General features: G+C 39.6%; 1 protein-coding gene across 2 annotated transcripts in view; it reads right to left on the bottom strand.

Annotated features, from left to right (window-relative positions):
• Positions 1 to 17802, bottom strand: part of LOC100999647 (uncharacterized protein KIAA1958) — a 171792-nt gene that overhangs the window by 72883 nt on the left and 81107 nt on the right. For both annotated transcript variants that reach the window (XM_003911355.4, XM_003911356.4), the window contains exon 2: positions 12943 to 14137. In XM_003911355.4, coding sequence (XP_003911404.1) covers positions 12943 to 14113 — 1171 coding nt within the window. In that variant the 5' untranslated portion in view covers positions 14114 to 14137. The remainder of the gene's footprint in view (positions 1 to 12942; positions 14138 to 17802) is intronic.

The raw sequence follows: 17802 nt of genomic DNA, 5'->3' as shown, positions 1-17802 counted from the left end.
TTGCGGAACATAATAATACTGCTTATAGTCAGTAACATTTCAGATGCAATGAAATACAGTACTACTAATAATGCTGGGATGGGCTTATTGAAGACTTACTCTCTGTGCCAGAAATTGTTCTAAGCCCTTTACATGGATTAAGTCATTTATCCGCCCAACAACCCTTAGAAACATTCCTCTCTGAGTGCACCAGAGCTTGTGAAATTCATCGGGATGAAAAGAAATGCAATCTTAGAATATGAATAGCTAGGAACAATATTTACAGTGTGTGTGAAAATAGCATAAAAGGTGTTACTGGTTCTGAATATTTAGAATCAACCTATGGATAAAGCAGAAAAGGCTTAGTTACAGAGAGTAAAAATATTAACAAACTTGTGATGATAAGAAGATTGTGAGAAGCAGGAGCAGGGAGGAGAGAACAGTGGAAAGAACAGGGACACTGATACCCCTAATATCCTCATCCTTAGGTGGAGAAAATATATTTATTTCCTCTTTCATTATTTTAACTTCTTCTATTGCTTACTTATGTTTTTAATAACCCAACAATCAAATTGGAAAGTTAACGAAAATCAGTTAAATCCTCATCTTTCATTACAAAGAGTCTACGGATAGTTTATTCAGTTAATAAATCAAGAAACAGAGGTATATGCATTTGTTCAGATTTTTGGAGGAATCAAAAACAAGTTTCCTTTGAAGAGCTGGCATTGGGATGAAAACTAAGGTGGGACCTTGTTACTATTCAGGAATATTATTTTGTTGATTGCCATATATATGTATTACCATGATAAAAATAAAGAAAATTGAAAAAGTCAATGAAAATTATTTCTTTGGGTCTAAGAAAGCAATCCTATCGATTTTAAGGCAGTACTAAAAAAGCAGACTGATATGTGTATCATAACAGTCAATAAGCCAACTAAGGTGCATCAATCATTATATCAGATTCACTTGATTATAAATCTGATCACTGTTCTTACCTAAAGTAAAGCTTAAAATAGCCTTGAAGCCATAAAGCATATTTTTTCATTTTTGCCATGCTCTAAAAATACTTCTGGGCCAGGTGCGGTGGCTCATGCCTGTAATCCCAGCACTTTGGGGGGCCAAAGCGGGTGGATCACTTGAGGTCAGGAGTTCGAGACCAGACTGGCCAACATGGTGAAACCCCGTCTCCACTAAAAAGACAAAAATTAGTCAGACATTGTGGCGCACGCCTGTAATTCCAGCTACTTAGCACGCTGAGGTGTGAGAATTGCTTGAACCTGGGAGGCGGGGGTTGCAGTGAGTCGAGATCACGCCACTGCATTCCAGTCTGGGCGACACAGTGAGACGGTCTCAAAAAAATAATAATAATAAAATAAAAATACTTCTGGTTCCAATATACTCTTTTGGGGATACAAGCCATTAGTTACATAAATATGATCTATATTGAAAGAGAAGCTCTTGCTGGACCTACAATGAAGTGGATAACCTGCATTCTGCCCACTCCTGCTAAGACCCAAGATGGTCAGGCAGCTCTACCTGTGGGGAGAAGGGGGCTGCTGCTTTGCTAATGAAAACAGACACGGGAATAACGTTTGCATTCATGGGATGCTGGAGCTAAGGCCTCACTGCCCTGACACTGACTTGTTTGCCCTGAGGTTGTACATTATTTCATCTTTTCAGACCTCAAGGAATGGATACCAAGCTAGAAAGGTCAACACCTCTTCAGTTCTGAAGTGGTTCCTGGCATCCTCACAGTCTTAGTCAAATCCAATTCACTGAAAGGAAATTATATTCTGATGTTTATAGCTATTTGCTAGTTTGCTGCATTTGGGTATATTTCACGTATCTGGAAGTCTCAATCACACACAGTCAAACTTTAAATACATCTCAATAACATAGTTTTTATTTCATTGGTATAATATGAAAATGCCCTTGAAGAAATAAAAAGCCAATTGGGAAGATTTTGTGTGTGTGTGTGTGTGTGTGAAATACCAATACAAATGATACTAAAATAGGATTTGCAAGCATTTTAAAAAGCTACTGAAACATAATTTCTCAGAAAATTATGCATTTGTACAACACAGAGCAATTTGCTTTTCTACTTTTGCCTTTCAGATACTAGTAAACAATTATACATTTAGTTCTTAAAGAAGGTCACTAGTCCACAAAAATAAGCAATATTACAATTTTAATACAGCTAGGCTTGTTATTTTTAGCTGAGTAGAAAGTGTTTCGAATAAATTATGACATGGGATGGGTTAGCCTCTACACTTTTAATTTCCACCTAAGAAAGACTTGCCTCTCATTTATCACAGTGGCTTAATTGTTCATTTAACCACTGTTATTCATACATCATCCTTGATAAATGTGTTATCTAGAGGCAACCAATTTAGTCTTACAAAATCATTTACAATTTGATTAACAGCATCTCGGTTCTGGAAATATTTAAAAGTTTTGTTTTGTTTTGTTTTCAAACTAGGGATGTTTGAGATGTCTTTCTTTCATTAGAATGTAGGCAGCATGAGAACAGAAACTATCTTTTTTCTCTGTTTGTTGCTGTATCCAAAGTACTTAACCTGAACTTGGCACTTTGTGGGCTTCCAATGGGTATTTGTTGGATGAATGGATGATCATTACATGCTTCGGAACTCTTCAAACTGCTTTATCCTACATATAGAGGACTTAACACCATGACTTCACTGCAGATCTTTGTGCCCTGAAGACCTTTTGGTATTACTTAAAATAGTGTTGTGCCTTTGGACAGGGAATATGTGGGTGACAAAAGAGACTCTAAGAGGCAAAACACTCACAGATCACCAAGTTCTGTATTTTAACTCCTAAAACACATACCTGTCTCCTGCTCTCCAATGCCTTCACTGTTATCTCATGTGAGTACTTACTGCCATTTCCCACCTGGATTACTGTCACCCTATAAAACAGCCCTCCTGTCCCAGCCCCTACTTCCCCAATACTAAGATAATGAACTGTGTCCCCCTGAGTTCCACGGAGGACACAGTGACATCATATGCAGAGCCTTTCACAGGTGGCTTTCCAGCCCATCTTTCCAGCAGCAACTCTCCCGGCTCCACTGAGATATATTCTCAAGCTACAGTCAACTCCTTGCTGCTCTACCATCTTTGCTGACGTTATTCCTTCTACCTGAAATACCCTTCCATGTATTCCCTGAGGCTGAGTTAACTACTCTTCATGTATCTTCAGCTATATTTTATACACCTCCTTCTTATACACTTGAAGTTGTTGGTTTGTCTGCCTCCTTTATAAACAATGATATCCTCGAGGCAGGAAATTTAATATTCTTCTTTTTATCTCCACCAGTCTTTGATCCTGAAAACAGGTTTGATAAACTGAAGTGCAAGTGACTTGTGCAGATACTTAATAGAAAAAAGACTAAGGGACATGTCTCTCTGCTCCTGAAACAGTCAATCCTTCTGTTAAACTCTAGGTCCTTTTTGATTCTCATTTTAAAAATAAATGACCTCTTTAGGATATAACCTAGCGGTCTCGACTTTGGATAAGTGATCAGCATGATGTGACACCAAAGGAGAGGAAGGGGAAGCAGTCAGCACTTTAGACTACTCCCGTAGCAACGCAGGCAAAGGCAAGGGCAGGGAGCACGGTGCAGGTCACCAACCCTGTCCCTCTCAGTTCACAAGGAGGGGGCCAGGTTCCCTCTCACCCGGCATAACTTCAAACCATCTACCTTCTTTGTGTGTCATTTCCATCAGTAAAATAAAGGAAACCACCTCTCACTTTGTGGAACTCAGGCAATGTTGATCCTGGAATAAAAGTACTGCATAGATAATAGACATTTTTGTGTTTTCTATTTATTCCAACAGAAGAGCTTTAAAAAAAACTTTCCCATGACAGCATCTCATCACAATCGTAAGGAGAAAACCCAAAGTGTTAAAATTTGTGAGGATAATTCTCAAATTCCTTGTCCATAAACAAATACACTAGAAGATAGTGGTAGTAACGTTTGCTTTCTAACAAAAATATTCCATATTCAGTAATAGCAATGTTACAATGCCTTCGTAAATATTCCACAATTTTATTTATGCTTCATGATCTATTTTTAAAAGTAATCACTTTTTTTTTTTTTTTTTGAGACGGCGTCTCGCTCTGTCGCCCAGGCTGGAGTGCCATGGCCGGATCTCAGCTCACTGCAAGCTCCGCCTCCCAGGTTCACGCCATTCTCCTGCCTCAGCCTCGCGAGTAGCTGGGACTACAGGCGCCCGCCACCTCGCCTGGCTAGTTTTTTGTATTTTTTAGTGGAGACGGGGTTTCACCGTGTTAGCCAGGATGGTCTCGATCTCCTGACCTCGTGATCCACCCGTCTCGGCCTCCCAAAGTGCTGGGATTACAGGCTTGAGCCACCGCGCCCGGCCAGTAATCACATTTTTAAACATTCAAAAAGTATACGGAATACCAGCTAGAGTATGTTTACCATGAACCAGAGGGCTTTGTATAGCTCAACTTAATCTACATATATATCAACCCTATAGGATTGCTTTATTATCTTTATCTTACAGATGAGAAAACTAAGCCACAGAAAGGTTAAGTAACTTGCTAAAGTAACCCAGAAAAGAAGGGAGCAGGGCTGGGATATGAATCCAGGTTGTTGTGTGAAAAAAAAAAAAAGTTCACCCCTGAAGCACTGTGCTAAGGTTGCCTCCTGTTAACATAAACTCATGTTCCCATCACTCAGAATTTTTTTTTTTTTTTTTTTTTTAAGAGACTGGGTCTTGCTGTTGCTTAGGCTGGTGTGCAATGACACAATCATAGCTCACTGCAGCCTTGAACTCCTGGGCTCAAGTGATCCTCCCACCTCAGCCTCCCAGAGTGCTGAGTGCCCACCACTCAGATTTAATAAATGTTCGTATTTCACTATATATGTTACATACATATTTTTAAAAATTATAGATACAGTTCAAGTTTCCCATGTACCTGTTTCCATCACCCCTTCCTCAAAGAAAACCACTACTGTGTATCTGGAGTGTCTCCTTCCAGTCTATGTTTAAGTATGTGGGTATGTGCAACACACACTACATCGTAATGTTCATGTGCTTTAAACAGGTATGGTGTTATTCTAATATATAACAATATTCTGCAACTTTGTCTTCCAAGATTTATCTACATTAATAAGTGTACATCTGGCTGATTCGTCTAGTCCACTGAAAAATATATCACAATGTATTTATCTATTTCTCTACTGATAGACACTAAGGTTGTTAACTGATTTTTTTTCCTCCTGTTATCAAGAAGTCGCACTGTAGACCCCATACATATCTCCTTTTATATACTATGAGAAAGTCTAAGGCATTTAAAAATTGAATTCCAAGGTTGTATGATACGCACACTTTAAATTTTATTAGATATTGTAAATTGCTCTCCAAAGTAGTTGTACCAATTTGTATTTCCACCAGCATGTCCCCATTTTCTCATACCTTCAATAACACTTGGGATAGTTAAGTGTTTTTGTTTTTTTTTTTTTTTTTTTTTTGCCTTTCTGATGGGAGTAAGATAGTACCTTGTTGTTTTAATTTGCATCCCCGAGCTCCCCCAGTCTGATGTGGATGTATTTGACTGGCAAAGCCTAAGGTCACAGGACTGCCCTTGCTGAAATGTAAACCTGGAAAGCAAGTTTCTGGCATCTCCTATGGGGAGGTACAGATGCACAAAGGAGGGAATTCTCTCACATAGACAGGAAGAGTGCTCAACAGACAGGAAGAGTGCTCAATGTTACTGGGTGGCCAGATGAAATGACAATGTAGCCTGTAATCCTGAATTTCCTAGATCACTGCTTCTTAAGCTCTAATGCATATACAAAGTCACCTGGAGATCTTTTTAAACACAGATGATGGTTTTGTGGGTCTGGGATGGAGCCTGAGATTCTGCATTTCTTTTTTTTTTTGGAGAGATTCATTCAATAAACATGTAACATGCACCTGCCAATGCCAGAGAATACTATATGTGCTGCTTCAGTGACAGCTATGTCCCATGTCACTGAATCCTTCCCTCCACCCTTCATAGGAAGCATAGAAGCTCATTCCACAGAACTAGTGGGTGCTGAACAGAAGCTGTCATCTTTGGTTATAGATTCGTTTTTTGTTTGTTAGTTAGCTTTTTCAGGGCTATCACTGTTTCTCCTCCCTTTAGTTGAAATAAGAGCTGTTCTTTGGACTATGCCACTCGATCTGATCTTCTAAAAGATTAGAGGGCTGAGTTGTCACTTGCCTATTACAGTCCTTTGTCCTCTAGATCTCACGTGTGGATGGTGAGTAAGATCTGAAAGTGTCCTGAGACATGGCTTAGGTCTTCAGAGATGTCTAGGTTCCCCTGAGCTGCTGAATCATTCAGCAGGTGAGAACAAATCACTCTTACTGCCATTCATATTCTGCTCTCTCTGCTTTCTCTTGGTCCCTTGGCCACTCGGAGAGTGGAGCCTGACCACCCGGAGCTTAGAGTCTGATGTGTTTATTTTTATTTTTTTCTCAGATCTCTCAGAGATGAATAGAATCAGATGTATTTGAGTTGATTCCCTACTCTGGCCTTGAGACCTTAGTTAAGTCATTTCACTTCTCTGAAACTCAGTTCCCTCATTTGTAAAGTAATGATAATGTCTGCCTGTCAGGGTTATTGTGAGGACCAAATGCAAAAATGTAGGCAAAGCACTAAAGAGAGTACCTGACATACGATAAACATTCAATAAATGGATAATAGCCACCTTTATTATTTTTATTTTCATCACCATCATTAGATTGTGCTCAATACTCTGTGAGAAGTAGATTGTAGTTTCATGTAGTTACACCTATGTGTCTACTAAAATATGATCCGTGGACCAGCATCACCACCAGCACTACCTGGGAGCACATTAGAAACGCAGAGTTTCAGGAGGCCACGAGGAAAGACCAAAAATGCCGCGTCTGCCTGGCCTCCCCCAAGTCCTCAGTGCCCAGGGCCAGATCGGGGAGCAGGAGCGGAGATTAACAGGAAAGTCTGGAACCTTATTTCCCTCACTCATCCAGGAAGCGAACCTTGGAAGTGATCTTTGGGGGGAATCTTCCCCACATGTAGGAAATCGTACACTAAAAGGGAGGGGAAGGAACACTGAACCCTGCTCACAGGCCTGATACTTTTCAACTCTAGTTATCCCATTTATCCTCTGCCACAATCCTGTTAGGAACTGGCGAGCTGAGATCTCAGAGAACGTGCAGCCACCCAAGAACACCACCAAGGTGAGGTGAAGGGACTCACTGGAAGCCTTGTTTCCTTGGTCACGTCTGAAATCAGACCAGACTCAACTCTTCCCTGACAGTATCAGGCTTAGGAAAGGAAAGGTGTGGCAGTTACACTGTCACATTTTTTGCTCATTACTTGAGTAGTAAAGAGTTGGGATAGCACAACAGGTGACTGTAGTCAATAATAACTTAATTGTACATTTTTAAATGACTAGAGGAGTATAATCGGATGGTCTGTAACAAAGGCTAAATGCTTGAGGGGCTGAATACCCCCTTCTCCGTGATGTGATTATTACACATTGCATGCCTGTATCAAAACATCTCATGTACCCCATAAATATATACACCTACTATGTACCCACAGAAATTAGAAGAGATGGGATTTCACCATGTTGGCCAGGCTGGTCTCGAACTCCTGACCTCAGGTGATCTGCCCGCCTTGGCCTCCCAAAGTGTTGGGATTACAGGCGTGACCCACTGTGCCCAGTTAGTCTTGTTTCTTCTTTTAAGAAGAGGCATATATTTCTCACGGAATAGAGAAATATATAAAGTATGTGTCCATGTATATATATACATGTGTATGTATACACAAGCACACATATTTATACACATTTCCACACTTAGAACACTTTTCCAATATTCGCTGCCTTTAAATAAAACACATAACAACTCTTCCTATCTGCTCACATAAAAAAAAAACTAAATGCTCAAAAGAAAACAAAACAAACCTACCATAAACAGTAGTAGGAATCTCTGGTTTACTGCCCCTCTCAAGAATAATACCTAGAATGTTCTTGGAAGAATACTTCCACCCCTCGCCCACACTCAGCTATGCAGTTTGTGTAGGCTTGGTCTTAATACCATTTCCAGGGTGGGGGCCTGATCCCCCTGTGAGTCGTTTAGCGGTGACTGGGAATGCTGTGACACAGGTTCTGTCTACTGCTGGACAAGAAACCAGCAGCACAACCATCTTGGATCCATGCAGGGATCAGGTATAATGGGTGAATCTAATATGGAGGAAGGCAAGGTGGCAAATGGCAAGAGGGAAATTTGATACTGCCTGAGCCCGGATGAAAGTTGGTTTGAAAATCTGTCCTTGGGCTATAAGGCAGTTAATTCTCTCCTTTAACTGATCTTAACTCAGATTTTCTGCTTCTGACAAGAGAAACCATTATCTATTGTGTCAACACAGACCAAATAACTGGCAGTAATATATACCTTAATCAATTTTTAAAAGCTCACTGAACTCAATTTTACATGAGTAATTTTTCAAAAAGCATATTAAATGATTTAGACTACATTTCTCTTTCTGAATGCATTTTTTGTATAAAATCACCATGAATTTATACAAATAAATACTCAAACAGTAAAAATTAGAAGAAAAAAATAAAGAGATCCATAAAAACAGAACTGAAAATAAAGAGACCCAATAATAAACAAAAATGTGGTATATGAATCAATTCAGTGAAGAATGAGAATTATTCAACAAATGAAGCTGAGACATCTATCTGCAAAAATAGTAACATGAGGTTCTACCCCAAAACGTATTCTAATTGTAAAGTCAAATGTTAAAAAAAGAAAGGAAGAGGAGAGGAGAGGGAAAGAAAACCATAAAAGAACAAGAGGGAAACACAGAGAAATATTTATGTGATCCCAATGTATGGAAAGGACTTCCTAAGCAAAATACCAAAGACAGAAAAGATTGATTGACTGATAGATGCTGAAATAATCGCCTTCATAAAAATTAAGAAAATTCATACCTCAAAAAAGGTCATCAACAAAATTAAAAGCTAATGGTAAAGTGGAAAATGCAGTTCCAATACACATGAGAGACTGAGTTACTTGGGAAATGTATTTCCAATATACATGACAGATTATGAGTTACTATTTTTAATATATGCAGAATCCATATGAAGCTATCAGAAAAAGATAAATATATATTTTTTAAAAGAAAAAATATATATACATACAAATTTGATATGCAAAAATTGATTGCTTATACCACAGAACTTCTGGGAAAAGAGTTGATTAATAAAAGGGATCCTTGCACAAAATCATAAAAGAAGCTATGTGTATGTGAGTATATTGAAGAAATATAATATACACATAAAACCCTAACTCATGATGCAATCAAGATTTAAATGTCATTATGACAAATGCCCCAAATTTACATAAAACCTCAAAAATTAATGGAATCCAAGCTACTAGTAGGTAGTCAATAATTCTTCTAATAATAGATGCCCTCTTTACTCATTGTTTGCTAAGATTTGGATTGAGCAGTATGGCAGGATTGACATGAAAATTAATGATTTTATCTATACCTTGATTAACATTTTATAATTTTATGAGTTCAGCTCTGAACAGAAGTAGGGATGATTTTCCACTATGGGAATCAAATTTAAATGGCAACAGTAAAACCAAACAAAATGGAACAATTTCTCTTTGTTTCTGGCTGACTCAATAGTGATTTGTCAAATTATTTATTTTAAAAATGTTATCTAAAGATATGCAGTATTTCTGCAATGATCTGATAAAGACCCAGTACAGAGCAACCATTTTAAAAGAGCCTGACTTAGCTTTCAGAACCTGTCTTCTTTGCTTAGTCCCAAGTACGCTTTACATATTAACGATGTAAGGTCCATTTGTAACAAAGTCATTCACATGAATCTGGGTATGCTAGATTCTAAATTTTTAAAAATCTATGTTAGAAAGAAGATTACCTACTATAAATAAACACGCAAACACAAATACATAAATAAAACTTTAGAACACAGAATCTAATTAGGTACTAGAGTAAAAAGTAAATTTTATGTTAACTTTATACAGTTCACTCAAAAGAAAAATGTGAGTCTGAGTTTTATTTGTCCCACTGCTGTTTCCAGTTCAAATAGTATTTCTCCAAAGTTAATGACATCTTAGCAATAGGATATCCTTCCTCAGAACAATGGATCAAAACATGAGGACCATCCTTGGAAAATCGTCATAACTAGTCTTCATACTGTTTTTCTTAAAGGTTCACCTCCAAGCCAAACTAATCCTCCTCTGAGAGTAAAGCCAAATCACAATTTATGACTGTACATATTACATGCTCTCCTTGGGCATGCCTGCTTTTTATAGCTAATATAAGAAGTGCAATTTCCATGAGGGAAGAAAAAAACCTAAGAGAATGTAATATACGCAATAATAAATGGATTAGTATTTTTTTCAAATAGGCTGAATTTCTTTCCCAAAATAATGAGACAGTAATATATTCATATATGGTTTAGCAAAGCGCCTCAGGGCCTCATTTACTATCCATGAGGCAGATGCAGAAAAGTCTTGCATCTTGCTTTGCAGGAATGAACTCTCACCAAACTGGGTACACTGGATCACTTGGCAAAATACATTTCTGAATTCCACCCTATTAAAATAATAATTTTTAAAAAGGCAGGAGAGTTCAAACAAATAAATAAACTAGAACCAGGTTCATAACAATTTAAGTGAAAAGGTACTACTTATATCCTACATATATTAAGAATCAGATTTCCTGGAACAAAGACTTTCACCAGCCTAATAAAGATAACATTTTCTCTCATGATGAGATTAGCCACGGACCACACTGCTATTCAATGATCAAAGTATAATTCATTAAAATATTTTTTAAAAGAAAGAAAAGGACTTATCCATGGGATGGGAGAAAATATTTGCAAATTATACACCTGATAAGGATCTCATATTCGGAATACATAAAGAACTCCAAAAACTCACCAATAGGAAGGCAATTTTAAAATAGGCGAAAGATTTGAGTAGATATTTCTCAAAAGAAAATATACAAATGGCCAACAAGCACATGAAAAAAAATTTCAATACCATTAGTCATTAGGGTAATGCAAATCAAAACCCCAATAAGATACTACTTCACACACCCAATAGGATATTTATTATTTTTTTAAACATGAAAAATAACAAGTGTTGGTGACAATGTGGAGCAATAAGAACCTTTATAGATTACTAGTGAGGCTGTACAATGATGGAGCTGCTTGGGAAAACACTTTGGCAGCTCCTCAAAAAGTTAAATATAAAGTTACCACAGGACCCAGCAATTCCACTCCTAGGTAGTTACCCAAGCAAGATAAATATACACACTCACACAAAAACCTGTTCACAAATGTTCACAGCAGCATTATTCATAACAGCCAAAGTATGAACACAACCCAAATGTCCATCAACTGATGAAAGGAAAAATAAAATATGGTATAGTCATACAATAAAATATTATTTGGCAATAAAAAGGAAAGAAATGCTACAACATGGATTAACCTTGAAAACATTATGCTAAGCGTAAGAGGGCGGTCACAAAAGACCACATAATACATGATTCCACGTATATGAAACATATAGAAGAGGAAAATCCATAGACAGAAAGTAGATTAGTGGTTGCCAGGAACTAGGAGGAGGGAAAAAGTGACTGTTAAAGGGTATGAGGTTTCTTTTTGGGGTGATGAAAATATTCTGAAATTAGATAATGGTGATGGTTGTAACAATGCTATGAATACGCCAAAACCCACTGAACTGTACACTTTAAAAGAGTGAATTTTATGATATGTGAATGGTATCTCAATAAAACTATTATTTAAAAAAGAGAAAAGTGAATAAACTGAAAAGCATGATCTTCAATCAGGAGAGAAATATTTTCAGTGAATATCTTCTTAATAACACCACGACTATGTCTTCACAAAAATCATAAACCGAAGGTCTTCTTTGGGAATCTTAAGGTTGATACTAAAACTGGAAAAAAAGTTTGTAAAGCAACTTAATCCAAGGAAGTTTCAGGATAAAGGCACAGGTGCCTCAGGCTTCTAGGAAGCATTTCCCAAAATACACGACGTTTTTGAGAAGGGCTGAAATAAACTAAAACATGCCACAGATTTCTGCACATTTGTTTGTCCTTGTCCACGTTTCTATTCTAACCTACTAGATTTGAGTCACGAAGCCAAAAGCATGAGACCCAACCCCTTTATATACTAATGGCCCAGATTAAATAAATATTGAATGTCAGAATTAAAGAATATTAGAACGTTAGAATTACAGGTGCGGGGGCCTCGTACAATTATTTCACTCTCCTCTCAATCCATTCCAGTTAGGCTCACAGATTCCAGAAATCCAAGTTTCCGTATTCTTTTAAATTTTAAGAGAAAAGATCAAATACCTCTTTTAGAAATATCTATTGCTTTTTAAAAAACTTATTAACTACCACACCAACTAAAATGAATAGCAATGTCAAGTTGGCTCAGTCAAATAAATAATAATGGAAAAGCATTAGGTCTATTGTCAAGATATGCCTTACTCAACATCATTTTGGCTTCAAACAACAACTAAACACCTTGCTACTGATAGAAAAACATATTTTTAAAACTTTCAAAAATAACTTTACTATATAAAAATTCAGCTGACAGGTATCACCCTTAAATCTAACGCTACAATATCAACAGAACAATCTTACAGCTGTCCTCTCAGCCCTAAGGTACGTCAACTGGTTATGGCCTTAATTCTTATGAATTTCCTTTATAGTATCACCTGGACATAACAGTCATTGTTTCTATCTTTCCATGACTAACAAAGGACTGAATTCTAGCAAACTGGAGTGAATGGTTTTAGAAGTGCTGACGGCGCAGAATTCTGGCGTGCGTGGATGAGGGACTCGCTGTCGCCTCATATGCCATACCTGGTATGCACTGTGCTGTGGCCTCAGTGGTTATGGCTGGAGCGACTGGGGGCTGCTGCTGACTGGAGCTCACTTCTGGCTCTGTGTTAACTGAGGGAGAAAGGGCTACCTCACAGGAGGAGACCTGGCTGGGCAGATGGGACAGAAACTCTTCAGAGGCAACTTGTTCATCCTGTCCAGGCAGCTGCAGGGCAGACAAGGGGATACTGATCTGTTTGTTAGGATGGGATGTGCTCACAGGCATTTGCATGGCCACCTGTTGGTTGGTGCCATGGGTACCAGGGGGGCCTCTGTTTGGTGAAGCCAGAGATACCCTAGCAGTCTTCTGGACAACTGGTCTGGAGATCACAGAGGGGGATGCAGACATACCGTGTGGGTCTAGCTCCGTGCTGATGGCAGATGTGACATGGGGAATCAGTTTAGCAGACCCTACACAGGAGGGACCAGCGTGAGTCTGAGGCTTGGGTTTTGCCATCTGTGTCAAGGACAGGGCTGGTCCATCCACTCCTCCTGTCAGTTCTGCATTTGCCACAATGTAATAATCTTCAGGGATTTCTTGTTTGATTTTCTTGATGATGACATCATTGCTGCATTCGTCAACCATCTGCGCCTGGGAGCTTGAATGGAGGGAAGATGGGACTACCCCAGGTCTTTTGCGAGCAACGCTTTGAGGCCTTTGGGTTTGGGGTTCAAAGTCACTATCCTCATCTGTAACAGAAGACTCACAAACCATGTCAAACAGGGTGTTCTCATCTTCATATTCTTCAACAGTTTCATCCAGTTCAGAGGGCTCACTACAATAGGAGAAGTCACAAGAGTCTCTGGTCCGGTTACAGTCTAGCTTTGCTTTCACTGGTCTCCCAGGGTACCTTTCAACAGGGCTAGTCTGTGTCTCAGAGGGTACCCCGATTATACTGGGACTATCAGAGTTAAAACTTCTGTTATCCTGGAAACAGACCCTCTCTTGGGACCCAGCTCTGCAAGTAGCTGTTAGCGGCCAGTGATAAGCATGGCCAGCACTACAGCCCCACATTGCTGTCAAGTTCCCATGGGAACCTTCAGAAAGCAAGTGTTTCAGGTTTGGAATGAGGCTGCAAATAGTCCCATGGCTGTGGGCCCAGCTGACCAATTTGGACAGATTCTCAGATGAGGTATGAAGACAATCCTCCATGTTACAGGATCAGCAGTGTCACTCCTAAAGGGAAATAATCAAAAGAAGAAGCCATTATTACCCAAGGTATTCCTATAGCTCGATTACTTCAGTCTGTTCCAAATATGATCATTTGGCATAAAAAAGAAATGCACTTGAAAACTGAATTTAGTTAATGTCGCTGTAGATGAGCAGGGACTGGAAGAGAATACCAGGAAAAGTAAAAACAGCTGATGACTTATGGTTGTGGGATTTGGAGAAAAATTTTGTTAGTTTTCTTTATTGTTGTAATAATTCCTGCCTAAGCGGGGGGAAAAAGGAGAGAAAGAAAAAGAAACAAGTAATAAAGAGATGAGCTTTTCCATGGTACATTTTACTTCCAGAGTCACCGACAGAGAGGTTCAGATGGTCCCTCAATAATAAAATTGTGTCTATTACTTGCATTAACCAAGAGGATGCAGCTCCAATGACACCCTTTGACGTCAGAAACTTAGCTACTAGAGGCAGAGCCAACAAAGGAGGTTTGGATCCATCTTAGGATGGAGGTCAGAGAAAGGACGCCAGTTCTCTGCTGGGCACCAGACGACAATGCAACTAGGAGTCCAAGGAGAGGATCAGGAGCTCGATTTGAGAAATGGGAAAGAAAAGTATTCAGCAGAGAAGGGAGAACAGACCGGGAGAAGACCTGCTGGAGGGGCAGGCTGTAGACCGAAGAAGCAAGGATGGGGAAGCGGGAGGCCCTGCTCTAACCACTCTTAGGATCAGGCTTCCTGTCTCCTGGCTGTCTGCAATTCCTGAAATATTGCCTTTCATCCCACCATTAGAGGTTACAAAGTATGTCTGGTGTTTTCCACCATCTGAGGGTCCCATAAAGCCAAGCATAACCAACCATCAAATAGAAGCAAATCATTCCATATTAGGCAGGAGACAAAAAGAAGCCCTTGTTAGGAATCCCTGAAGAGTGAGGACAACATGATGGGTAGGAAAGTGAAAGGTGACATGTGGAGTCTGCAAGGGGCTAGAAAGGTTAGTAAGGCTCTGCCAAGAGGTAGGTCCTGGGAGCACTGGGCAGGGAGGCACAGGAATCTTTATGTGTGATTTTATTGGCCCTGGCTATCTGCAGCTGTGGGTGACAAGAGGTGACTCGCTGGTGCTCTGCACTCAGGCACCACGGTCTAACCACAATGTCAGGTGGTTACACCAAAGTGGACAGACACCTGAGCCATTCCGACCTGACTCCATGGCACCCTGTCAGGGAGGTTAGGTAGGTTCAAATCCTTTAACATACTATTAAGGTCTCTGTTGATGTGGCCATGGCCACCTCTCAAGCCTCATTTCCTATGACCATGTCCTCTTCCCATACTTCCTGTGGTCCCCTCTTCTCTAAACTCCCTACTGGTGAGAAACTCATTCTTCTGCTTGATACGCTGCCCTTCTCTTTCCTCACCTGGCCAGCCCCTTCAAAACTTAACCTGGGGCTACCTCCTACTGGCATCTTTCCAGACCCCCTTTCTGCATCAGAGATTTATTTAGCTTCCCTTCACCCATGCCTGTATCATCTCAAGGGATTTGCCTTTGCTGTACTATTATCATTGATTTGCTTGTCTGTCTCTCAGACCTAATAATTTCCTGAAGGCAGAAACTATGACTTAATTATTCACTCAGTGAGGACCTACTTGGGGATATGGAAATTCATAAGGTTCTTGGGACATTATAACCTATTGTCTAGTATGCAGTGGTTGTCGAATAAACGAATGAAGAATGAATGAATGTTTACATACTGCCAGCACCATCAACACTTACAAAGTGAACGTATAAGACTCTCAAGTAAGACACATAAATTTTCCTCGGATCACTTTTATTGTAATCATTCAAGGGATTAGACGATTTTCTCCCAGATAGTGTAACCAAAACCCAGCCACCTTGTATATGCAGAAGAGTGACAGATGAGCACCCAGAGTTCATGAAGCAGCCAAGTAAATGGAAAGAACAGTGACTGGCATGGGAGTCAGGAACGTGAAATCCCAAGCCTGGAACTGCTCCCTGTGGTCTCAGACAAGGCTAAAATCTCTAAGCCTAAAATGCCATGACTACATGATCTTACGTTTCCTTCATACTCTAGAAATTTAGACTTATTTATGTGTCTTTCATATAACTTTGGTTAAAGTAGAAATGTAAAAAAGAAAAGGACATAGACTGGTTTGTTCTGAACTTTTTTCTTTTTTTTTTTTTTGCAGGGACAGGGGTGTCCCTAGGTAGCCCAAGCTGGTCTTGAACTGGGCTCAAGCAATTCTCCTGTCTCAGCCTCCCAAAGCTCAGGGATTACAGGCATGAGTTACTGCACCCCAGTCTGTTTTGAACTTAACATAGCTATTAATATTTAATTGGTGTGGCAGAGACTGCTAATTTGCCTACCCAGTGTCTGTTCTCGCTTAGTCCTCACAGAGAGTCCAAATTTGTTGAGGCAGTAGTGTGCTCACTTAAGTATTTTTCCCAGCTTCCCCTGGAGCAACGATGGCTCCATGACAGAGTCATGGTCAAGGACACGTAAATGGAAGGGATTTGGATCATAATCCTGAAAGACAAAATTCTGAATGCCATAGTTCCAAATGTTGAAATCCCGAAAGATCAAAATCCCTAAAGTCTAACATCCCCAAAATCACAATCATATGATAGCTACATCATGTTAGGTGGAACGATTACCTTGTTATTGTCTTTATTTGGAAATTAAGTATGGTTTAAGGAAATGCATATGAGTGATAAACTGACATGGGGTGAACTTGTGGACTTAAATTTAGGTGTCAATTTGAGTGGATTAAGGAAGACTTAGAGACCTAGTAAAGCATTATTTGGGTGTGTGTCTGTAAGGGTGTTTCCAGGAGAGATTAGTGTGTGAGTCTGAGTGGATTATGTGAAGATCTCGCCTGAATGTTGGCGGGCACCATCTAATCAGCTGGGGCCCCAGAGAGAACAAATACAGAAGGTGAATTGTTCTCTCTCTCAGAGCTAGCACAGGCTTCTCTTTCGCTGCCTTGGACATCAGAACTAGAGGCCTCCAGCCTTTGGACTCTGGGACTTATGCCAGCAGTTCCCAGGTCCCGGCCTTTCAGCCTCAGGCTGAGAGTCACATCATCAGCTTCCCTGGTTCTGAGGCCTTTGGATTTGGACTGAACCACTATACCAGCATCCCAGGGTCTCCAGCTAGCAGACAGCCTGTTGTAAGACTTTTCAGCTACATAATCACATGAGCCAGTTCCCCTAATAAATCCCCTCTCATGTATATATGCATATTCTATTAGTTCTGTCTCTCTGGAGAATCTTGACTAATACAGATTTGGTACTGGCAAAGCCAAGTATCATTCCTTCTTAGTGAATTCCTTACAACACAACAGAAGAGACTACGAAATGTTCCCTTGCAAAAGGGCTGTGATAAGTTAAATATACAAGGTTACTAAATGGTGAAAGATAAAAGTTTAAATGCTAATTATTATTGGTGCTGCATAAGCAGAAAATTGCTTAACTGCAGCAGCCAAGCAATAAGCACTTTCAGATGGATAGTATATACTTACAAAATTTGTAGACCACAACCACTCTCGAAATACAAGTGCAGCAAGTGTTTCAAAGATCACAGAAGTGAAAACACAGGCCAAAAGTACAAGAAATCTCCTGGCCAAATTATTCAATAGTGTAAGACTTCTGCCCCTTCACGT

This window comes from Papio anubis, chromosome 13, assembly GCF_008728515.1.
Source record: "Papio anubis isolate 15944 chromosome 13, Panubis1.0, whole genome shotgun sequence".
In the NCBI taxonomy this organism is placed as follows: Eukaryota; Metazoa; Chordata; class Mammalia; order Primates; family Cercopithecidae; genus Papio; species Papio anubis.
This window is presented reverse-complemented; position numbering and strand designations above follow the sequence as displayed.